This window comes from Notechis scutatus, chromosome 3, assembly GCF_049901735.1.
Source record: "Notechis scutatus isolate UNSWTSFEM ecotype Mainland chromosome 3, rNotScu1.2, whole genome shotgun sequence".
Taxonomy (NCBI): Eukaryota; Metazoa; Chordata; class Lepidosauria; order Squamata; family Elapidae; genus Notechis; species Notechis scutatus.
Window position 1 is genome coordinate 49,931,781 of NC_142011.1, and position 25,661 is coordinate 49,957,441.

Consider the following 25,661-nt stretch of genomic DNA (forward strand, 5'->3'; position numbering starts at 1 on the left):
TAAAAATCAATCTTACCAATTGTCAAGTGGGAATGTATACGTGCCAGCTTCATTACAACGGTCCTTGATTTATAACCCAGTTCATTTAGTGACCGTTTGATATTGCGACACTGAAAAAAGTGATTTATGACTGTTCTTCACACTTATGGCCATTGCAGCATCCCTATGTTCACGTGATCAAAATTCAGATGCTTACAACTGGTTCGCGTTGATTGTTGCAGTGTCCCGGGATCATATGATCACCTTTTGCAACCTGACAAACAGAATCAATGGGGAAAGCCAGCTTCACTTAACAACCATGACAAGATAGGTTGTAAATTGTGGGAAAATTCACTCAACAAGTGTCTCACTTAGGAACAGAAATTTGGGCTCAAATGTAGTCATAAGTCGAGGACTACCTATAACTGATAACTGTTTTCATTGCTAATGTGAAGAATGGCATTCAGTCTATGGTATCATGAGTTTAGTGTTGCTTGTTTATTGTTCTGAATATCATCTCTCTGGAAAATATATTCCCTCTGAACATAAGTAGCACATTTCTTCATCACTCAGTCTCAAAGCCATATACCAGGATTGAACATGAGGAAAGAAAGTGAACATGACAGAGAATAGAAGATTTCCAAGCTTGTTCAAGAACTGATACCCTGTTTTCATAAATTAATGACCAAAAGATGACTCATACCTATACTAATCAAGAAGGGACTAGCAGGCTTCCCAAAGAATGTTTGAAAGTTTACTTTGGCATTGAATTTATTTCCATACTTTGTCCCATTACTATGATTCTCATTTAATTCGCTCTTAACTCATATACATTAGTAGATGTGCTGCTCACCTCTATATCAACAAAATAGGAAGCTGGGGCTTCTCTACTAGGAGTGTTACTTTCCTTTTTTTAAAAAAAGAAAGAAAGACCAGAGCAGAAAAAAAGAGCCAAGGTCTCACATCCAGAGAGCTGTGATTTTTTAATCTGTGTCTGTTCTGATATTTTCTGCACTACTGGAAATGCTATTTATTCCCTTATCATAAGATAAAATGCTCAAACATTTATAAACCATAAAGAACTAGAAGCCTCGCTGAGAAAAAAGAAAAAATAATATTTGAATCTCTGAGACTGAACTACAGTAAAAAGATAAAAGTAAAAGATGATTCAGCCTGCCTCTTTAAATTGTGGAATAATGGTAAAAAGTTGACGGAGAGAAAGTTTTCTGTACTTTTGTTCCTTCTGTCATTATCCTGCTACCCTGTCTTCCTCTGAACCATCCCAAACTGTCCAAAAGAAATCATGACCATCCAAAGAGATTTTTCAAAGAGGCACAGGTGTATATGTGTGTGGGGGGACAGAGAGAGATGAATCTGGGTGCTTGACATGTTGTATATGCTATTTTAGATAGGTCTGGTTTTCTATTAAGATTGCCATCGTTTGCATGCTTTTCTGTAAATAAGAGGAATAAATGGGATTTGCTTCAAAGAACTGAGTCATAAACGAGATGATAATCAGCTGAATGCTTGCTTCCCCAAATTCTTCCAAAGAATCAAGGGAATAATGAGTATCCAAGAAGAGAAAGAATTTCCATAGCAAGTCTCAAAGGGATTAATTGTTCTTACGTGCTTTTATAACAGAGGTTGATATTTAGTATCATTCTTTATACCAATGATTAAAGTTCAATACAGTACGAAGAAAACAGTACTTATCCTAAGCTAGTCAGATTGCAGTGAATGATAAATAGGAAACTAAAATAATATATGCTCAGGTAAAATGTTTAATTCAATATCATCTGCCCCAAAGACTCAATAAGTTAAATAAACTAAATTCTGCCAGTGCAGTAGGAGGTCAACAATCCATTTAATCATTAAAAGGCATCCTTTTAATATAACAGTTCAGAAATTGAATTAGAACAAAGGAAATGCTTATGAATAGCATGTTGAAACCACACTGCAAAGGGGGCAAAATAAAGGTGGAAGCAAAAAATAATTTAAATTAACAATATATTTTAACTTACATCCAAACTTAAGCAATCCACATTGCCTCATGTTGCAGTTTACTTTCAGGATTAAATAAGAAGCGTATAAGCAAACAAAACAAAAACTTTTTAATGCCCTCTCAGAACCTCATGCACAGTAAACAGAAACAGATAATCTGATTCTCAATTTCAGAGGTTAAGAATCTAAAATTAGCCCGATTGAACATATAGAAAACTTTGAAAGAGACAAGCTGAGTAAACAGAGAAAGCAAAGGAGAGAAAGGCAGAAAAGGTGGACCTTGTTTTGATGAGAAAGAAGATAAAAAGATGTAACAGGACACTCTGGATATACTGGCAGTTGAGGCAGGGAGCAGACAGATATGTCTATGTAACCAGTAAGAGTCTACTCAATGGAGGTTTGACTGGACTTGTGTTGTACGGATCCCATTGACTGTACATGACACCTTCAAAAATCTCTTTCCATGTTTCTCTCCAATATCCTTCACTTCTTGACAATTCGCTAGCTCCCTGTTAATACCAAATTATAGACAAAAAACATTAAATGCAATTTTCCTAAAATGTGTCTCTTATATGGTTTCCTATTACAAAACAACCTTTAAATTTGATGGACATTTAATGGGATTTACTAAAATGCCTCTTTCAATAGGATTGCTCTACAATGCTGATCTGGCATAGTGAGCAGAAGGCTTCTTAAAGGCATTTGTTAATAGATTTTTTCCAGTCTTGGTCTATTTCAGTGTAACAGGACTAATGTTTTACAACCTACTAGATAAATGGACAGAAATATAAGTGAACACATGGATGAACATTATGCATTATTGGGGTGGGGGGAGTGGGATTAAACGATTTTTTAAAATGCTTCTCTTTTTTGAAGAATAAAGAACTGGTTTTTATTTCACTGACCACTGGGGGATAAGTGACTGGAACTTATTAGCTGCTTTCTTAACTCAGCTCCTGGTTAGCTTAAACTGAAGAGTGATTGGTGGGAGGTTTCTGTGAGTTTCATATATAAATATATATCATAACATGCTAAATACTAAAAACATTAGTGGTATGATTTTAAATAGTAATAGAACTTACACTTATACACTGCTTTACAGTGCTCTCTAAGCAGTTTACAGTCAGCATATTGACCCCAACAATTTGGCTCCTCATTTTACCCACCTCAGAAGGATGGAAGGCTGAATCAACTGTCTAGTGATGAAATCCATTTAAAAAGAAAAGAACAAAGTCCATCTTCCAAGACAATTTCTTTTATTTAGGAAAGCATCAAATTGGTAAAGTCCATGGTAATTCCAGATCTGACACAACCCGGAATTACCCTACAATATTAGAAGTTAGAAACAACCCCAAAAAGTCACATTTTCCAATACAAGTAATTCAACGTTGCTTGATGTCATAAATCTCCACCTCGAGGGGCCTAAGCACGTTTTCCCATGGGAAGAAGAATCATCTAGCCAAAACAACTCTATCTCCATTCCTCTCCACTTATGAATGTGGCAAGCCCGAAACCCTTCCCCTCATGACTGCCACAGAGAAAGTAAGAAAAAGAATATATACTAAGCCCAACTAAAATAGCTACACATGTGTCAATTTCGGGCTTGACATCAACCTTGAGCCTGGTGAGATTCGAAATGCCAAATTGCAGGCAGCTGGCAGTCAGCAGAAGTAGCCTTCAGTACTGCACTTTAACCACTGCACTACCACAGCTCATGATTTTAAATACATTCAACTTACAATTATTCATTTAGTAGCCATCCAGTTACAATGGCACTGAAAACATGCAATTTGGGACCAGATTTCACATTTATAATCATTGCAGCATCTCGATGGTAACATGATCAAAATTCTGGCACTTGGCAACTGGCACGTATTTAGGATGGTTGAACTGATCTGCAATAATGTGATCACCATTTGTGACATCCTCAGCTGGCTTCCAACAAGCAAAGTCAAATTTGCTTAATGGCTGCACGATTCATTTAACAACTTCAGTGATTCCTTAACAACTGTGGCAAAAAGGTTGTTAAGTGGGGCACAACTCACTTAACAACTGCTTTGCTTAGCCATGGAAATGTTTGACTCAACTGTGGTCATAAGTCAAGGGCTGTCTGTAGTATTATATGTGACTGGTAAATGGGAAGAAGGGGAGACCTCAAAAGTGGGGATCAGAATGAGCTGTCTGTATAGTAAGTCAGTAGCAAATATGAGAATATTTAAAGACTATAGCATCTGGGCTACATGAGGATCAAGTTGTTAATCAAGATGTGTCCCTATCTTTTAGGATAAACCTGTGGTCTAACCAGGAAGGAAAATAGTCTTTGAGATATTACACACACTTTGTACTGTATACGCAGGCATGTACAGAGTTCTATATTGTCTAAACCTCTAAAATTGCCAAGATTTGGAAGATTTCCCACTTTTTTGCTGGATGACAGTTTGTGCCCTACTATCACCCTATCGTGGTACAATTACAGATCTACTACATGAGAGCAAGATTCCAAAGCCAGCTGCTTCTCCTACCAGCAAGATTTTCCCTTAAAATGTGTTTGAAATATAGAACTTGGAGATCACAATCTTTCAACATGAGACCCTGGGGCAGTGGGAGTAGGAGGGGCAGCATTTCACTGGTGATATGTCAGTGTTTAAATAACTCTGAAGAATCCCAGCTGTTGCTCCTGTTTTTACTTACACTTGTGTATCCAGACACAACAAAAGATAGTTCTACAACAATATTTTCCTAATATGCAGTTGGACATGGGTGCTAAAGTGTTAAAAAGTTTTTCAAAACAATTTTGACTTGAGCTGCAGAAAATGGAAGGATGTTGCAGAGAACATATGTCAACATACTGTAGCTATAGAAAGCAGGCAGCTCCAGAATGGGGAGGGGGACACATTGGTGAAGAATGGTCCTTGTCAGGAAGAAAGAAACAAAGTATTAGTAAAGAAAGTACTGCAGTGGCATTGGAGGCCAGCAATAAGCCCGACAGCAGAAGCAATTTATTATGACAGGCATTCCAAACAATGAGTTTCTTAAACTTTTCAAGACAACGCTCTCTAAAAAATGAGAAACTTCTATGAGTCTTTTTATTGAAGGATACCAAAATAACATTTAATAATATTTTTTATTTTCCCTTACTTACAATCGTGTTAATGCGTTATATATGAGCCTACGTAGGATGATTTCGTTATCAATGTCTAGAGTAAGATTTGCTGTTGTATTTAGCTTAGTCTTTATCTTTGTTGTTATAAATGCTGAAAGTCCACAGTAACAGTTCCATTTGGAAGAATAACAGAGTAGGAAGGAATCTTGGAGGTTTTCTAGTCCAACCCTCTGCTCAAGCTGGAAACCTATACCATGCCAGATAAATGGTTGTCTAATCTCTTCTTTAAAACTTCCAGTGTTGGAGCATCCACAACTTCTGGAGGCAAGTTGTTCCACTGATTACTTGTTCCAACTCTTAGCAAACCCAATTCTCCTTAATTCTAGATTACTTCTCTCCTTGATTAGTTTCCATTCTTTGCTTCTTGTTCTGCCTTCAAGTGCATTGGAGAATAGCTTGACACCCTCTTCTTTATGATATCCCCTTAGATATTGGAACATTGCTATTATGTCACCCTAGTCCAGTGGTGGCAAAACTTTTTGGGTTCCCATGCCGAAAATCACATGTCAGCAGAAGGCAATGTGCCCCCCCCCCCGTGCATGCATGCACAACACCCCACCGCCGCCTTACCTGCACTGTGCATGTGCATGCCTTCCAGCTGATTTTTGGCCCATTTTGAGGCCTTTTTCGACCTCCCTTAGGCTCGTGGAAAGCCTCTGCAGCCTCGGGAGGCCGAAAAATGGGCCTTCTGGACATACCAGAAGCGCCGAAACGGGCCTGTTTTTCAGCCTCCGAAGGCTGCAGAGGCTTTCTTCGAGCCTCCAGGAGGGCGAAAAAGGCCTCAAATGGGCCAAAAATCAGCTGAGAGGTACGCGCATGCACAGTGCAGTAAGTTTGGCTGAGGCTCGTGTGCCCGCACAAATGGCTCCATGTGCCACCTGTGGCACGCGTGCCATAGGTTCGCCATCACGGCCTTAGTCCTTCTTTTCATTAAACTAGACGTACCCAATTCCAGCAATTATTCTTTATATGTTTTAGTCTCCAGTCTCTAATCATTTTTGTTGCTCTTTGCTGTACTCTTTCTGGAGTCTCAACATCTTTTTTTTTACATTGTGGCAACCAAAACTCTTTTATCTATTTCATACTTGCATCACTGCATATTATTACACTTTCTATCTAAAAATACTGTTACCTAAAGCTTACTTTTAGGGTGCAAAAAAGTTTTTTAAAAAAGGGTCCAGTAAAGTGATGCCTCAACTTACTATTGCAATAAATTAAGGTAATAATTCCAGGCTCAATTATATTTGTAAATCGAGGTCTACCCATACTTCCTGCATCTGCTTTGCAAGGAGGTTCTTGGTTCAAAACAGGCTTCCCCGGTGATTGAATTCAGGTATAAAAAAAGTTATTAGTTCGGTTACTGGAGATGAAGAACATAATAAATGAAAAAAGCAAACCTATCATCTGACTCAGTATGAGGGCAACTTCATATACATAGCACATACCAATTTCAAAAGAAAAATGTAAGCAATACTTAATCCTGACAAGTTCAGAAATAAAAAAGGGTGGGAGAAGAAAAACATTCTTGATAGTCTATAATTAAGCTCTTCTCTTTTTTGTGACTACATGTTCAGTGATTTTGTTTATCCTTAAGCAAACAGCTGACAGTAGCTTTGGCAGGCAAGCAAACACAGAGGCAGCCAATTCATTTGTTAGCTACCTGTATCCAAGACTTGCCAAGACTTGCTCCTGACAAGCTGAGCTTCTAGGAATGTTGTCTCTGAACGCATCCAGGAAAACTAGTAGCAACCTTGCACCGTTGTTTGCTGGAATAAGAGCTGAAGGTACAACTCAGGGACACATGAGCTCCCATGATATGCCTCAAAAGGATGAAAGCATGTGAACGTCCATATAAGTGAAATCTCTGCAAAACATTAAATGCTCAGGGGCACTTACTAAGGACGTGTTTTGCTGTTCTAATGAGGAGATAACTATTATCCCATAATCCCCAGAAGCAAATCAAAACAATCAATACCAAATTTCTAGAGAGCAAAGCTCCCCAGAAGAAGTTTTTGGAAGAGGAAGAGGAAGAGGAAGAGGAAGAGGAAGAAGAAGAAGAAGAAGAAGAAGAAGAAGAAGAAGAAGAAGAAGAAGAAGAAGAAGAAGAAGAAGAAGAAGAAGAAGAAGAAGAAGAAGAAGAAGAAGAAGAAATAATAAATAATAAAAATAAAAATAAAAATAAAAATAAAAATAATAAAAATAAAAATAAAAATAAAAATGAAAGGTTAGAGTAGCTGGGCGGGATATACATTCAGGTCAAGCTAAGTCTTACAATCAAGGCTGTGCTCATGATGCACCTTAAATGTTCATGATTTCCTCTGTGTGAAAATCTACACAAGTCAGTAGAGCAGTTTTCCCAGCTATATTACATAAAGTATCTTGAATTTTTAGGAAAAAATAAAACATTCATTACTAGTTTCCCTTCCTCAATTTGCCACTATCCAAAATCTGGGATATTCTGAGTGTTTTATTAATTCATCTCAAATATTTTAGCCTGCATTTAAATTTATAAAGACCTAAAATCATCTATATGCTATATAGGAATAAAGAGGATTGTAACAGACAATATTTCATGTGAAAAATCAATTCTGACTTGGAATAAAGCAGATAAAATTGACATAAAATATACAGATATACACTACAGTAATAATAAAGTACATATCAGAGCTCTATTTATCTAGTAGTTTTTCATTTTACATCCTTAAAAGTAAAGTGTTTTACTAGTAAAATGTAAGAAGATGGGATAGCAGGTTAAGTTGATAACTGCCAGACATCAATATTTACAATTTTTCCTCACCATTTTATATTGTGTTTTTCCTACTGAAATAATAACAAAAAACTTACTTTTTTTTACTAGGCCAGTGTTTAAAATAATATTTGCAAATAAATCTAGCTATTACAATCCTGAACTCTCAGAAATGGTGGAGATTACAATACAGACCTCTGACAATAACAGAGGAAACCCTTTGAGAGCAGTTTGAATTTCTCCGTAGGAAGTAGAATCAATAAACACTGTGGTGGAACTACATAACGAGAGTATCTATTCAATGTCATGTGATGGCATAGATTCATTAGAATCAGAAAAGCACTCTAGACTAACTTACTCTACTTTTTATATGTGAGATACACAAAACAATGTGAGTAGAACAAAAAATATGGGACTCTAAGGAATTTTACTTTTAGCAGATATTTTTCATATATGAGAAGCCATTGTCTACTTTAAAGAAAGGGACCTTTCTGTATAATCATAGTGAGACTGACTACATAAGGATGTACTTACCCAATTTTCTAAAACAGAAATGATAGCTTCAACAATTAATTGGAAGAATTTTGTATTAGGATCTGATATGCAGCTTTTAGCATAAACAGGATTTTTTTGGGAGGGGGGCTTTAAAAGTTATAACATTTAAAAGTGAGCATTTTAAGCAATGTATAAATTTCTTACCAAGACAGTTATGACCATCATGTGCAAGATGAAAGCCGTCATAGCAGGTACATCGATAATTCCCTGGGATATTGACACATTCATGAACACAGCCAGCATTGTCGTCACGTTCACATTCATCAACATCTGAATAAAGAAAAGAGAATATCTGTGATGTAGAAGAACTTCAGAACTAAAAATCCACAGAGCTCTTATCAAGTATTTATATAATGATTAAATTGAGAACAATAGGGATGTTCTCAAATTGAGAAAAAAACGGGTGTTTACCTCATACTGATGGAAGAAAACCTGTAATGTGAGGATAACAGACTTCAGCTAAACACAATTTCAACCTTCCACACAGTGGTGAAGACTCTGAAATCTTAAGCTTCCTAGTCTCATCTAGGATTATATCTGCCCTTGCTTCAACATGGGAATATGGGAGAAGCCACAACAAGTATTCTTTTCACCTTTCATCCAAAGTGGTTTTCATTCAACTTTCATTCAAATCTATTCTAAAATTAGAGGATCTTAAGTAGACTTAGACAATTCGCTGGTATTTCTTATCTAAACAGAGAAACAAAATGACCAAGGGCAAAAACAAACAAACAACAAAAGCCAGTGGGATGGGAGCAGCTTCCAATTTTCTGCCCCCTTACTGTAGCTGACTGCCTCCAGCAACCAACAATAAGACCAGTCTACCTAGTCTCCAGCATCTGAAGGGCAGGCCAGTCAACCCAACCTTTGGAGGGATAGGGCAGGACCATTCTACTGAACCTCTGGAGGATGGCATGGCAGTGCAGCAGTATGGCAGCACTAGAGCAACCAGAAACTTGTCAAACTTCAGTCCCATTGGAGTCATGGGTCCCAGATTTGGAGTGCATTCTGTACATTAGCCCTTTTGAGGTACTGGTACAAAACTGTTGTCCTGAAATATGCTGTTTTGTCCACTTAAATGTTATTCACACAAGAGTTTTATTAGTGTGTACTGTAGATGGTCCAGTATATTACACTAACAATACTTTTAATGATTTATTTATTTATTTAACAAATCATACCCCAGTTAAATAAAGACAAAGCTGTTCTACATTCTCATTATTGCATCCTAAATTCTTACTTATACCCATTGACTGGAGCAAATTCTTACAAAATCATTAAAACCGTGTTTGTTACTGTTGCTTCAAATATAGATAGCCTAGTCACTACCATTATCCAACAGATTTTCCAAAATAACAGCACTGTATTTTTCTCTCTTTCACATTATGTAATGTGGGAATGACTTTAGGAGACAGTAGGAAGATCCACAGGCTGCACAATCATCATGCAAAAGGTATCTCAATCCAGAGAAGCAGAAGGGATGTGGGATATGTTTCAAAAAGGATCTTTCCTTGTTTTCCAGAGAGTAAAAGGAAATGAGAAGAGGAGTAGTTTGAGTACTTACAAGCTTCTTTAATTTAACCTTACAATAAAAATAAAGCTAGTATTCATTTATCTGCTTTTGTCTGGACTACCTTGACAGGCTAACACATTTCCTGATTATGGATACAATATCATCACAATATTCTGATTAAATGAGGAATCAACAATAATTTCCAATTTTACATCATTTAGAATCTGATCCTCACAGTTTAGTTTCAAAACAAGGATCATTTAGCGGACATGAATCTTTAACATTAATTATAAAGTAGACAACTTGTTTACCTCAAAATTATTAATGAAATCACACAGAATTAATTCCAGTAAAACATTTTTCTTTCTCTTTCAACTGCATTAACTATTTCAAGCAACTGCTATGGAGCACTGAGAGAAAAATTATCTCAGGATACCTAGATAAAATTATGCAAGATTCTGCCTAATCTATATTTGAATGGAAACTGGATGAGTACTTTATCAAAGATGGATGGATTTGCCAAAGGAAAGAGAGAAAATAGGGAAATAATAAATTTACTTAGCTAAATAATTTTTAAAGAAACTTTTTTTAACAAATCTAGAATAGCCCTTGTTTTTATCACAATTCTTCCAACTATATCAAATAAACACATTTGTAGAGACACCTACAATACTACAGGCAACACTCAGATAATAAAAATTCCTCAAAACCCAATGGGTGCTTCCTTTCCATTTGCAACCTTAGTGGCATTTAATCTCAGGTCATTTTTAAATTCATTTAAAATCACATTCTGGTAATTTCATGGCTTGGGCAATTAAATATAGCTGGATTTCCCTTTTATCTTTTTTTTTTTCTGTGCTATCTGCTCTGCCTACCTTTGCAGTGCTTCCCATCCCCGGTGTAACCAGATTTGCAGATGCATTTGTATGATTTGGGAGTGTTCTGGCAGATGGCATCAATATGGCAGTTGTCAGTCCCATCAACACATTCATCAATATCTGCAAAGGAAAGAGGAGAATGTGACATATTCAAAGCCTGAACCTTTTGAGTTTACCATGGCTATCAAATCATAGTGTTTTGGGGGAAGAATATTGAAGTATCAGAAAATCATACTCATTTTCAGAGCCCTTTGCCATTTCTCTCGACTAGAAATCTTAAATTAGGTCTAGTGGAGGGTATGGTGGTCCTTTATAGTTTATGCGGGTTAAAGTTTTCATTCAATATAAACCCACCATGTTTCCTCAATCTTTCCTAGTCAAGTGCATCCCTATAATTCTTATTGTTTGTTTTTTAATCTTTATCGTCTTAATATCAAGTGATAGGTTACAAGTTCAAAAAATGACTACTCCTTTTACATATGCTCTGCATGATCCTGATTCTTATGTACCTCACTTCTGTCCTAGTGGAATAGATTTATTTTTAAGTTCAATGTTTATGAATTAATATGTGTTGCTAAATATTAGACTCCGAAATTATTGTGCATCTGCCAAATAACTGCATCCACCATATCCACACCCCCAAAAGTATCCAATTCACTGTGGAAAAAAAGCATATGTGCATGATGTGCTTGGCTTAATTTGTCACAAATCAGGATACGTCATTACCTGATCATTTAGCATCAGACAGCTGAAGTATCGAAGAGCTATCACTGTTATATTTATTTATGCAATCTTTTCTATAATCTCCTCTTGAAAGAGTCTAGACAATTTACAATTATCATCTTATATCAACACATACCAAACAAACAAACACTCTCATATATCATCTAATCTCATAAATTACAATAAAATCTTACTGTAAGCTTTCAAGATAGGTCAGGAAATGGACCCCACACATACAATGGACCCCAGAAATGTATTATTATTGTACCATATAATCATACAAGCCTGCCTAATTTTCTGTTTGTCCCCTTTTATACTAACACAATCAAGGCAGTGCCATTCTAAGTTGCTTTCTCATGCTTGCTTCTACAATTATGAAACTCTTTCTCCAAGTCCCTCCTTAGTGGTAGTTCATCCCAATGTCAACTCTAAATTTATTTATATCTACAAAAATACATCCTGTTAAAATATCCAATTTGTCTGCCATTAATCACCAAATGTTCACTGAAAAATAATGATCTTCATGAACTTCTGAAAGGCTAATAGGTTAGGGAGTTCCACAAACTTCAAAATGCTGGTCCAAGTGTGGGGTCAGCCATCAACACTTCATGTTGGGCGATGTCTCAGCATCTTCTCCCAAGAAGAACAAAGGCAGTATCTAATTTAGATAATAGTATTGTAAGCATATTGGGGCTGAGCCATATAGATCTTTATAGTTCAACAGCAACTGTTTGAACTAGTTCCTGGTAATGAACAATTAAGGTTTTGCTCCCTGAAAACTTTTGGTATGTTATATAGGTAGATTTTTTGTTGTTAATCATGAAAATAATTTGTAATTTAACATCATATATCTTTTTATAGAAATTGTCTATTTTTACACAGTGGCAATGTACTCCTTCCAGTACTTGTTGGCTATGCTGCACACATGAAAGAAACATATGAAAATACAGAACTGTTGTTGAAGCACGTTCGGTACACCAAATACAACTGGAACATCTGTAGAGAGTAGTGGCTCTGCTACTCGGAATGCAGCTCAGATATACCAAGTACTATTGTTACATATGCAAATAGGACTGTCATGCAGGAGAATTACAGTATATTAAAAAGAAATTGCCACTCTGCCTTGCTTCCAGGGCAGAAAAATATGACATGAACCACTTGTTGACCCGACAATTGTATTTTTGCCTCCACTGCATATAAAATTTGGACGGATGAAAAATTTTGTGAAAGCAATGAACAAGGAGGATGGTTGTTTCAAAGAATAACTGATGCCAAGATTAAGGAAAGCATTCTTGTTGGTCCACAGATCAGATACGTCATCAATGATAAATGGTAGAAAAGCACAGGTAGGATTCTGCCAGTTCAGCCTGGTTCTCCCGAACTGGTAGCTCCAAAGACCAGCTGAGAGAGAACTGGTTCGCTTCGACAATCTTCTGTTCTTCTGTTTGGCTCTCACACACGGGCTCTAGGCTGTCCTTTATTTCCTGCTTTTTCAACCTCAGCTGCTTTGCACAGCACAGCTGATTGTTGCAGGCATCCTGTGTAACAAACAGGCCTTGGGGGAGAAGATGATTTTCAAATGCAAAGCGCATGTTCACTGAACCGGTTATTACACCGGTTGAATCCCACCCCTAGTTTGAAGATCTGTTAGTGGGGCCAGGAGAAATCACCTGAAAAGCATTCAAGATTGTTGCTGAGAATTTTCTTGGCAACTACAGAGCACCAAACTACATTGGCTGCTTGGCAAACTTCTTAGAGCATACAAGACCATGTAAACCAGGGCATTGCCACAATGGGAGAACGATATCAGAACAATTGGAATCTATCATTGCTGGCTGACTATTCTTGGGCACTGTAGTAGGATGCATCAGACACTGAATACAAACAAAAATAAGCAGCAAAATGTTTTTAGCCCTGTTGAACTCATGCAGCATATTGGAAACATTATGCAACTGAATATATTATAGTCATTAAAAGTTATTTTCTCATTTCTCAAGATTCTTGCATGATACAGTCATTCTGAAATTATATTTTTCTTTTCAGAAGACAAAACTTTTTTGGGGGGAAATTGTGTTCCAATCAATGCAGCTACAGAATATGCTGCTATGCTTACTTGTACCAGTTAGAAGAAGTTTGTATTTACTGGAGTTTCCAATTCGTCTAAAAAGCAATCCCGTGTAGATTGTATTACAGTAGTAATATCTCTAGTTGCATGGTAATTATGACATGAGTCACTGTTTCTTGGTTTAGAAAGGCCAGCAATTAGTTGTGCAAAGTTTGCCATGTTCTCCACTTGTTACTCTAATAGAAGCCATGAATTCAGGAGAATCCCCAAGATTCAAAACTGCCCTGTTTTCTGTGGCCCATTCTAACTTTTTGTCCAATAATTCAGTGATTCAAAATTGTTCTTTCCAAATCCATGTAATTAATTCACTTTTGAAAACATCCTGTAAAACAATGGCCCCCAACTTTTTTGGCACCAGGGACCAGTTCTGGAAGAAAAATTGTCTTCCACGGAGCAGGTAGTGGTGGTTTTGCATATAACCTAGAATCTGCACATACACAGATGAAGCTTTGCTCACTCATCCGCCGCTTGCATAGCCCAGTTCCTGATAAGACATGAGCCAGTATCGGTCCATGGACCAGGGATTAGGGACTCCTGCTGTAAAGTACATGCAGGCAAACTATAGACCAGGGGTCCCCAACCACTGGTCCGCGGACCGGTACCGGTCCGTGGAACAAGTCCTACCGGGCCGCTGGTTTGCTGGGCGCCGCCATCTTTTTGATGAAAAGTGCTTCGGTGAGCTTTTCCGGTAGAAAGCTCACTGGAAGCACTTTTTCATCAAAAAGATGGCGGCGCCCAGCTAATGCCGGTACCGGGCCGCGCCATAAAAAGGTTGGGGATACCGGGCCGCGGCATAAGAAAGGTTGGGGATCACTGCTATAGACCACATGAGCTACTTAATCTCTCTGGGTCACCTTATATTTATGCTCATATGAATGGCTATATCTGTTTATGGGAGAGAAAGTATTGAAAGGAAAATGAATAAAAGATGAATGAAGAATGAATGAATGAAAAAGAGACAGGAAATGGTCTATTTGCTTTTGATCCTCCTTATTTTCAACTTTGGCCCAATCACTACTGAAACTGAGCCCTCAAATCAAAAAAGTTTTTCCAACCCTACTGAAAAGGCTGTTTCTGCTTTAAAAATTCCAATTACTGTTCACGCAGGGTTCTTAAAATTATTTAACAGAAAAGATCCAGCTGTACCCACATATTATTCAAATCATCTAAGAAAAAAGAGTGGTGGTGAAGGTTAAAAAAACAGACATAAAGGCATTCAAAATGTTTCACCTATGTCTCAGAAATTTAGCAGTCTTCCTTCCCTCAGGAAGACTGCTTATGCCTCAAAACAGTTCTGTCAGGATTTTAAATTATAGTTGATGACAGGTTCAAAGATTGTATTTTAGACTGAATAAAATCAAATGTCCTCCAAATGAGTTCAAATTAAACTGAGCAGTTGTTCAAATTGTTGGTTTCAATCATATTGAGAGTTGTAGTCAGAAACCTTGCCAGTAAATACTTATATAAAGCCTAAGCAATTCTAAGTGATTTCTTGCTTAGTAACTGTAATGCATTAATAATTATTATCATGTTCCTAGTCCACATGTATGATCAGATGGAACATTTCTGGCAGCTAGAATTTCAAAATAAAGGGAAGATAGTGTTCATTTCAAGGACTATTTTATGCTCACGCATCATAAAACATTTTAACAGAGACTGGCAATTCTTAATTGCTCAGCACCAACTGCAAATAAATTCAGAAATGAGATCCCAGAAATGAAATAATTGTAGGAGAAAAACAAAATAAGCCAAAGCACACTATATATTCTTCCCTGCTCACCAAAGATTGCTAGCAGGTTTGAAAATCATAGTGAATGTTGATAAACAATAATCTTACATAATTTTAACAGTTTGTACAATAAGGCTTGCCTTCCTTATGGCATACTTAAAAAGGAATAGAGAAAACATACATGAATTACAAAATAATATTCACCAACTGCCAAAATATTCCATAACACCTCAATTTCTTGATATGGAACTCCAAGTTTACATCTTTCTCTTTTCAATATCCGACTCATTGTCAATGTCAATCAATTAAACAACAGTGTGTAAAAATGTAACCTAATTTTTCTGGCTCTGGGCTGGCAGTTATGGCTGATATTTGGAATGAAGGAGAAGAGGGCAGACCAATAAGGTTCATACTTGTCAGGTTTTTATTTGCTGCTATGCTTCAGTTCTTATAAATTCATTTTCTGCAATGGGTTTACAACCAAAGAGTCTTCCATTTGCTCCCAGCGTGTATTTGAATGCCTGTCAAACAAACCAAACTAAACCCAAGGTGAGTGGGGTCATGAGAATTAATAGAGGTCAGATGCAGGTATATTAGACATTACTTGACACACATGGCATCACCTAACTAGCCTTGCCTGATTGTGGTAGCATCCTTGAGGTAGCAATGATGTTGCCTAAACTGGGAATTTTAAATATTTGACATTTCTCATCAAAGACTTTTCAATGAATGTAGCATTCAGAAGATTAAAAGGATCTGACCTTTTATGAATTACTAACTGGCTTTTTCAAAAAAGGAAAAACAAATGAATAATTTTCTAAATGGAGGGAAGTAAGTAGTGGAATCTTGCATAGGAGGGCAGAAAACTCTTGCATATATACTGAAGAATTCAAAACTGTCTGTAACTAATCACGAAAAAAAGATTAGGGTCACAGAGGAATCAATTTAATGTGCAGCACCTATGAGGAAGACAAATCCCATGCTAAGGATCATCACCTAATGAAGTTGACTGGAAGATTTAAGCAAAAGAAAGTACTTTTTTATGCAACAGACATGGGAAAATGCTTCTTTACACTCTACGACACTGTCATGTACACAGATGATAATGTTCCCAGATATTAGTCTTTGTCACGCCCGTTAAAATCTGACTCCATGGAGAGGTGGAACAGCTGACAGGGAGTGGGAGTGTGGCTCCAGAGGTTGTGGAGGAAACTGGGGAAGGGCACAGGCTGACTGGGCATTCAGAGGAAGACACAGGCCCATCCCCTCTTCATCCTAGGGCACGCAGGGAGGAGCGGATAAGGGAGAGACTTGAATTACATGGTCTACGGGGGAGGAAAGGATCCTGATCTCCTTCATGGGCTGCAGTTGTGAGGACTGTTTAAAAGGACAAACTGCGCATGGCCCAGTGCTGGAAACAAAGCATAAAATAATTCTAGTCTTTCAGTTCTTATCTGAGTTCTGGCATCCTTCCCAGTGTATGTATTTCGATATCTGTGGACATCTTAAGCCCTTATCCTGTCTTGTCTCATTAATTGCTTCAGTGTGGTTTGTGTTGTTTTTTCTATTTATAATTTATATGTATTTGGAGTTTGAACAGAATTTCTTCCTTTTTGCAACTGTTTGTGGGGGAGTTTTTTTTTTCTTTAGTCAATGATAATTGGACTTTTGAAGCTAAGTTGAAGGAATTAAAGGGACTTCACCTGTTATTGTGACTTTGTTGCTTTTATATCCCACCCTGGGTCATCACAGTCTCCTACCGTCCGTTATTTTGTCTGGGACGTGAACATATCCCAATCTTAAAATGGTTCCCTGTAATTTTTCAAACAACAGCTGACACAGACAAGCTCCCTTTTTACACCCCATTGAATTCAATCTGAAGTCAAACTAAAGGGCTGAGAAAAAATGGTTTTGATTTTGGATGATATACATTTTCCTCCAACAATTAACTCTGACTTCAACTGATTGTACATCTTAGCATTATGAATCTTGGCAGTGCCAAGTGTCATTACATGCCAACTGAGCAGTCTAGTCATGTCATCTGACCAAATTATCCATGTGCAATGTAGATTAACCACTAAATCAGAAAATGGATGTTTCAACAAAAAGCTGGTTTCTGTTTTCCTCTCTTAGTAAATCTTCTTGTCTCCAGTGGTTTGGGCCATATTGTAATTCTTGACTGATGACCAGGGGTGTGTCAGTTACCAAGGGTTGTGGTTAATATAAAGTGACAAATTTGAATACATTGTATAAATGTTTATACAATATCTACTTACATTCACACATACATACACACCATACTCTGATGAATATCAAAACTAAACTATATTTTATCTCTCTCATGTTGAACTATGAAATTGTCTTGCAATAGTAGAATATTCATCTTGTCAATAATTCCGAAACACATTATCCTATGGAATTTTTGCCTATCATGCAGCTTTTAAAAATACAAGAACTTACAGAAGGAAAATAGGAGATCATCCTGCTGGTCAAAACAAAAAGTTAGGCCAAAGAAGTAATAATTATTTGGTGGTTCTGTTCCTATGTACAATAAGCTGTAAAACTAATCCATACAATTAGTGGTTCCTGAATAAACAGACACTGGAGTGGAACATGTATCTCAACATAAGATTTGTGGTTGTCAGTCATCACTGGACAAATGTTCTCCTATTGAAGCAGTTTGGTTAAATCTGGACAATCAGAGCATCCATTTGAAAACATTTTTCTTCTTTTTTATAACAGTCCTATCTTGTCAACACCTTTTTTCCCAGAGTCCCTTGGGATTAATACCAGCAGATTTTTCCTTTCTACTTTGAAGAGATCGCAGTCTTTGAAGGTTGACCTCTACTACACCAACCCACTTCGAAATCTGATCTTTCTAGTTTTCCTTTAGTTTAGTTTCATTTTCTTTTTGGTTTTGTAGAAGCTATTAAAACAACATTTTTAAGAAGAGAGGAGGTAGCCAAAAAGTACTTAATAACCAATGGGTGCATTTTTCTGCATGCTTAATGAAATAAGCTTTGCAAAAATGGATTTTATATTTTAGATATATATTAATAGAACACTTTGCGATACTCAGCTCCATATATTTAATAAAGCCTGGCGTCCCTCCTACCTTACTGCTTGTATGTGATATGACAACTTTCAAATATATACCAATTGGAAAGCATTTCTGTGAGTGGACGCTAACTATTTTTTCAACTATCAGCACTCACAAGCTTTGTTTATGAATGCCAGATTCTTCAAGGAAGGGTGCTCGTATCTAAACAAATATCATTTAAGCTATAGTGTTTCCTTCCGTGAGCTATATTCATGAACTATATGTATGTATGTATACAGTATACGTACTAGTACTGACTTTTTATTAGTTAAAATGTGGGTGAATAAAAGAGAAAACTGGCGGCAGACCACAAGAAAATAAATTCTGCACTGAGTCATATTTTCTTATCCCTGGGAATAGAATCAGGCTTTCCAAACAAGACTATACAGAAAACTCAGTGACCACATTTTTCTAAATTAGACTAGGGGCTCATAGACAGCCTGCCACTAAATGGGAGAGGCTCCAGGTCCTTGGAATTATTACACCAGCAACCCATGAATAAGGCTATGGCTGAAGGTTCATAAGTTAAATACTAAACAGTCCCAACAGGATGTGCAGCACCCTCTAACCTTTTCCTTCCTCTTCAAAGCACTTTATTATGGCCACATAGCCACAGGCTCCACTTTCTGGTCTAAGGTAGATTTGAGCTTCTGCAGATTTTGGCAAGGAACTTAATATCAACAGTAGCATCTTGTCCCCCAGAAAATCAACACATGCACTGAATATATCTTAGTGGTGAGCATCATAGCTTTGAAAAAGAAGAGGCCTGATGCTATTACAGACAGAAGAGTGAAACTTGCCAGACATATTTACAGTACTTCATATTTAAAAGGTACAGTAATTCAGCAAAAGCAGAAATTCTGGAAGTATCAGACCTTGATCATTTGTACTACATCCATCTACAATAAAGGATATAACTCTTGAGCAATATTTTTCTCTCTTCTAAAAGGCCACTAAGGCCAGGGAGCATTGTGCTATTTCAATACCCATAGAATCAATAGAAACTGGCTAGAAAGAAAGCAAACAGGAGTTTTAACTTCCTCTTAAAGAAAGGGTACCAATTTTTTCTAAGTGCAAGACCAAGTATTCACCATAGGATGCTACTGTCAGTCCTAATTTCTTTATAACTATTATGGCAAAATTAATAAAAATCTTTGAAAATAATGTATAAATCTATTTTTAAAATTATTGGGGGGGGGGGGTTAAATATGTGATGTAAAGTTCTTAAGATTTTTTTTTAAATAGTGTGAAAGAAAAGAAAATAGTGAGATTCACATCTAGGCAGGAAGCCTTGAACAGCTAATATTCTCTCTCTCTCTCTCTCTCTCTCTATCTATCTATATATATATATATATATCTATATATATCTATATATATATATATATATCTATATATCTATATATCTATATATATATATCTATATATCTATATCTATATCTATATCTATATCATCTATATCTATATCTATATCTATATCTATATCTATATCTATCTATCTATCTATCTATCTATCTATATCTATCTATATCTATATCTATATCTATATCTATATCTATCTATCTATATCTATATATCTATATCTATATCTATATCTATATCTATATATCTATATCTATCTATATATATATATATATATATATATATATATATATATATATATATATATATATATATATATATATATATATATATAAAGGTATATCAATAGCAATAATCCAAAAAGAGTATTACATAAGACATGTTTATATATTAAGAAAAGTGTAAAATGCCATATTGCCATATTTGTGATACTGAATTAGTGTTGTCATCTCTTTTTGATGCCAGACTTGTTACTGTCAATTTATAAATGGTAGACAGCCCAATATGCACATTCTTCATACTGGGAATGGGTGGACCAACTGAATTGGTGGTCAGGAGACTTAAAACCAGAATCTACAAATTCATCTGCGGATGGAATAGTTTTATGCCTTTAGGTATTACAATTTTGAGGCAGTATTTTTAATTGATTATTCTAGGTATATTTATACATTTGTTTTAGCTGCTTAATGCTTTTTTTTAAAAAAAGAAGGCATTATAGAACTATTGTTCATTAACTATATTGCACTATGAGTGCTTGCCAAAATAGAATGGGCGTTGGTTCTTACCTGATACGCCCCTTCTCGGCGAGCCGCGAGGAGCATCCAGAGACTGGGATATGCTTCCGAGTCCTCTTCTTGCAGGCTGAGCTTTAGATGAGGAAACGCTCCGCCCCTCACGTGACATCGCGGAGCGCTCCCCAGTTTTTGCGATAACGAGAAGAGAGGTTATTAATTCTTTCTAATCTACTATTGGCTCCTTGGCTGAAGAAAGAGTCCCCACCAGACGGAGAAATTAGGGTGGGCTGGATGCTCCTCGCGGCTCGCCGAGAAGGGGCGTATCAGGTAAGAACCAACGCCCATTCTCCTTCGAGCCGCTCGGAGCATCCAGAGACTGGGACATACCAAAGCTGGGCTGTCCTACGGGTGGGACTCCGTCTGGTCCGAAGGCCCTCCGGATCACTGATGACCCTCTGTAAGACCCGTCGGCCAAAGGAGGCCTCCGCTGAGGCGTACGAATCTATTCTGTAATGTCTGATAAACGGGACGGGGAGGTCCAGGTGGCCGCCCGACAAATGTCAGCGATGGGGGCTTGCGTGGCCCAGGCCGCCGAGGTGGCTGCACTTCTGGTGGAATGGGCGGTTATCCCACCCGGAGCGGGCAGAGAATGGGAAAGGTAGCACCTCGCAATAGTAGCCCTGATCCAGCGACTGATGGTGGAAGGAGAAACCTTAAGCCCCATTGACCTGGGTTGAAAGGATAGGAAAAGGGATTCCGACCTTCGCATGGATTGAGTGCGCTTAATATAAATACGCAAGGCCCTTCTAACATCTAGGGTGTGCCAGAGGACCTCCCTGCCCCTGGAGGGCCTGGGGCAGAAATTTGGTAAAATCAGTTCCTGTGACCTATGGAAGGGAGAGTTAACTTTGGGTAGAAAGGTAGGGTCGGGACGAAGGACCACCCGGTCTGCGTGGAACACGCATAGATCGCTCCTGACTGACAGAGCTGCTAATTCCGAAACTCGACGAGCAGAAGTAATAGCTACTAGAAAAACTACCTTGAAAGTGAGAAACTGCAGGGATGACTCCCTCAAAGGCTCGAACGGGGGACGTGTAAGAGAAACGAGGACCTTGTTGAGGTCCCATGTGGGGAACCTGTGAACGGTAGGAGGGCACAGGTTGGAGGCGCCCCTAAGGAAAGATCTAACCCTGGGGTGGTGAGAAAGGGAACCGTAGTTATCACAGGAGACCACGGTTGAGAGAGCAGAAACTTGCCGTCTCAGGGTGTTAGGTGCGAGCCCCTTGCGAAGACCCTCCTGAAGAAATTCCAGGATCTGTGCCACCGAGGGAGAGAGGGGATTAACCTGAGACCCGCTACACCACTTGCAGAACCCTTTCCAAGTGGCATCATAAATTCGTGTGGTGGAAGGACGCCTGGCGGCCAAAATAGTGTCGATGACTTGAGTTGAAAGTTTCTCAGAAGTCAGACGGATCCGCTCAACCTCCAGACGGCTAACTGGAGCCATTGAGGCTCCGGATGCAGAAGGGGCCCCTGAGAGAGGGAGACCTTGTCCGGGGGGATCCTCCATGGGGGCGCTACTGATAAGATGCGGAGATCCGCAAACCACGGTCGCCTGGGCCAATAGGGAGCCACCAGGAGAAGTTCTGCCCTCTCCTGAATGAGTTTTTGAACTACTCTGGGAACTAACGGGAGCGGAGGGAAGGCATATAGGAGCCCTGGGGGCCATGGGCAACGCAGAGCGCTGTGATTCTCCGACCTGTGAGACGGATACCGGGAGAAGAACCGTGGAAGCTGAGTGTTGGTCGGGGAAGCGAAGAGGTCCACCACCGGAAGGCCGAATATTCTGGACGCTTCCTCGAAAAGGGATGGATGGAGACGCCATTCCGCCTGGTCCACCGTGGCCCTGCTCAGCCAGTCCGCCTGAGTATTGTCTACTCCGGAGATGTGTTCGGCTTTTAAGGATAGGAGGTTGGATTCTGCCCAGCGGCAAAGGCGCTCGGCTTCCCTCATTAGCTGGATGGACTGGGTGCCCCCTTGCCTGTTGATATGGGCCTTGGCCGTGACGTTGTCCGTGAGCACGAGAACGTGATGTTTGCGGATCTGAGGAAAGCTGCGCAGGGCCAGAAGGACGGCGTGAAGCTCTAGCCAATTGATGCTGCACCCCTGCTCGGTCAGCGACCATTTGCCCTGTGCAGAGATCGAGTCGAGATGAGCGCCCCAACCGGATAGGCTTGCGTCCGTAGTGACGGTGAGTCGTTGAGGTTCCGCGAAGAGGTGGCCTCTGTTGATGGCGGGATTGGTCCACCAGAGAAGAGACGTGAGGACCCTTGGAGGGACCCTGACTTTGACCCTCGAGTTGCTTCTTCCGGATCGTTGGAACGGGAGCAGGAACCATTGGAGGGATCTGCTGTGTAGACGGGCCCAGGGAATAATGGAGATGCATGATACCATTTTGCCCAACAATTTAGAGAGGTCCAACAAGGCCACCCTCCTTGAACGCCTGATCTGATTGACCAGGGCTTGAATGCTAAGGAACCTCTCCGGAGAGAGGAAAACTCTCTGTGACACCGAATCAATTATGGCCCCCAAGTGGTTAATTCGAGTAGAAGGGGTAAGTTGGCTCTTTTGCCAATTGACTAGAAAACCGTGTGCCCGTAAGGCGGAGAGGGTGACCCTGGTATCCCTGACTGCCTGGGATTTGGACGGGGAGAGAATAAGAATATCGTCCAAGTAGCAGTGGAGGCGGACGGGAACGGTCCTGAGATGGGCCGCCAGGGCCGCCAGGACCTTGGTGAAGGTCCGGGGGGCCGAAGCCAGACCAAAGGGTAGGGCCACGTATTGATAATGAAGGTTATTATGGCAGAACCTGAGGAATTTGTAATGGGAGGGCCTGATTGGAATGTGGAGGTATGCCTCCGAAAGATCTATGGAAGATAACCAGTCTCCCCGCCTGGTGCCTAAGAGAATTGATTGCAAGGTGTGCATCTTGAATCTACGCTGGATGAGGTGACGGTTGAGCCGTTTCAAGTCTAGGATGGCTCTCCAACCCCCAGAGTGTTTGGACACCACAAAGAGATGGGAGTAAAAACCCTTTCCCCTCTGGGCCGGAGGGACAGGTTGAATGGCCTGGATGTCAAGAAGATGATGGATGGCTGCATCCATTAGAGCCCGTTTGGAGGGATCCCTTGAGGAGGGGGATGGGATGAAACAATCAGGGGGGGCGGACCTGAACTCCAGGGCGAGACCAAACCTGATTGTGTCCCTAATCCATGCATCGGAGGTGGATATGTCCCATTGGGCGGCGAAGTGGCTGAGGCGGCCGCCAATGGGGAGGGAGGAAGAGGATCTACCTTCTACGGTAGGGCCTTCCTCCCGATCCCCGGAATGGTCTCTTGTAGCCGCCACCGCGTCTGGTTCTGTCACCCGGGTCCGAGCGGTCCTGAGACCGGAAGGAAGGAGGTCTAGGGTATCTGGGCGGGAAGGGGGGTTGGTAGAAGGGGCGGGGGAAGCTCCTCCGAAAGGGCTGGGGGCCCCTGGTCTCCGATCTTCGAAAAAGGGAGGGCAAATACTTTCTCTTACTGCGGCCCTCGACCAGCAGTGGTTCCAAAGCTGGGCCAAACAGTTTGTCTCCCGTAATGGGAGCAGTGGCCAGCTTGACCTTATTCTTTACGTCCGCCTGCCAGTGTTTGAGCCATAGCATGCGGCGAGCCGTAACGTGCGACGTGATGGCCCTGGAAGAAAATTTTACCGACTGGTAAGTGGCGTCAGCCGAGAACTCGGCTGCAGCCACTAACTTCGCTATATCCTGGTGAGCTCTCAGATTGGAAGCAGGGATGTGGTCCTTGAGCTGACGTAGCCAGCGGATGGAAGACCTGGTGAAAAATGAGGCGGCCGTAGCCAATTTAATGGCCCAGGCGTCAGATAGGTGGGCCCTACGCAGCGCCAGCTCCGCCCGCCTGTCCTCAGGCTTTAAGGCCTCTAGGGCCTCACTAGGGGTAGAGGAAGAAGCTAGACCCACAATGGGGTCATCAACCTCCGGGATATTCAGAAGGTTAGACAGAGCCGCATCGAGATTGAAGAATCTCTTGTCTTGGCTAGATGGAGCAGGAGGTGTCCCTGAGGAGGTAAGTTGCTTTGCAACCAGATCTACGAAGATGGGAGGGGATGGGATGACCTCGGCTTCCACCACTGGTTGGGTGAAAATGGAGTCTTCTGGGCCCTCTTGGACTGGGGGGTTCAGCAGGGGACTGGGGAAGAAGGCCAGATACATTCTTGGCCTTAAGGAGGAGGGACTTGAACATATGTGGTTTGAACAGCCCCCAAAGGTGGGTTGGTCGGGGGAAGGACCCTCGTCCTCCGACATCTCCCCCTCCATGATGTCAGCCTCTAAGAGGGGTTCACTATAGCGGGAGGATCCCATCCGGGAATCCTCTTCCTCCTCCCTGAAATCCCCAAAGTCCCCTTCCTCCTCCATCTGGGCCCCAACCGGTGGAGGGCTATCCCTCTGAGAGAGTACCTGATCAGTTGGGGGGACCGGTTGTGGAAGGGATCTGAGTGATAACGAATCGTGTTCAGAGGCTCGCGGAGAGAAGCCTGATCTGGACACGTGTTGTAGTGCCTCTGCTATGCCCTGGCGGATGGCTGATTCCATCCAAGCCTTGATGTGAGGTGGAACCTCGGAGGTAGAGGGTTCATCCTGGCGCAGACCAGCGGCTGTGGGTGTAAAGGTGGCTTCGGGGGTCCGTCTAGTCGGAGGTCCGGGGGTCGGAAGACCCTGAAGCGAACTGCGCCTAGGTAGGGAAGAAGGGTCTGAGGGGAGAGGTAGAGCAGAGGTAGAAGGGGTTGGATGGGGAGGTATAGGCGGCTCCGAGCGGGACTCCCTTGAACGCCGGTCGAACTCTTTTTCTAACGCTTTGTGGCGCCTCAAGGCGTCACGTTGGGCGGCCTTGGAAGGTTCCTTGTCCTGTCTGGAGCCCTTAGGTTCCTTGTCCTGCCTGCGCAAGTAGTGGGACTTTGCTTTAGCCTTCAAAGAAGGACGTTTAGAGGGATTGTC

General features: G+C 40.3%; 1 protein-coding gene across 6 annotated transcripts in view; it reads right to left on the reverse strand.

Annotated features, from left to right (window-relative positions):
* The window catches only part of SCUBE3 (signal peptide, CUB domain and EGF like domain containing 3), a 128,369-nt gene that overhangs the window by 77,795 nt on the left and 24,913 nt on the right, over nucleotides 1-25,661 (reverse strand). For 5 of the 6 annotated variants that reach the window (XM_087959804.1, XM_087959802.1, XM_087959806.1 and 2 more), the window contains exons 2-3: nucleotides 10,833-10,955; nucleotides 8,589-8,714 (exon numbers count right to left, since the gene is read on the reverse strand). In XM_087959804.1, coding sequence (XP_087815930.1) covers nucleotides 8,589-8,714; nucleotides 10,833-10,955 — 249 coding nt within the window. The remainder of the gene's footprint in view (nucleotides 1-8,588; nucleotides 8,715-10,832; nucleotides 10,956-25,661) is intronic. The other variant, XM_087959805.1, reaches the window with a different exon arrangement.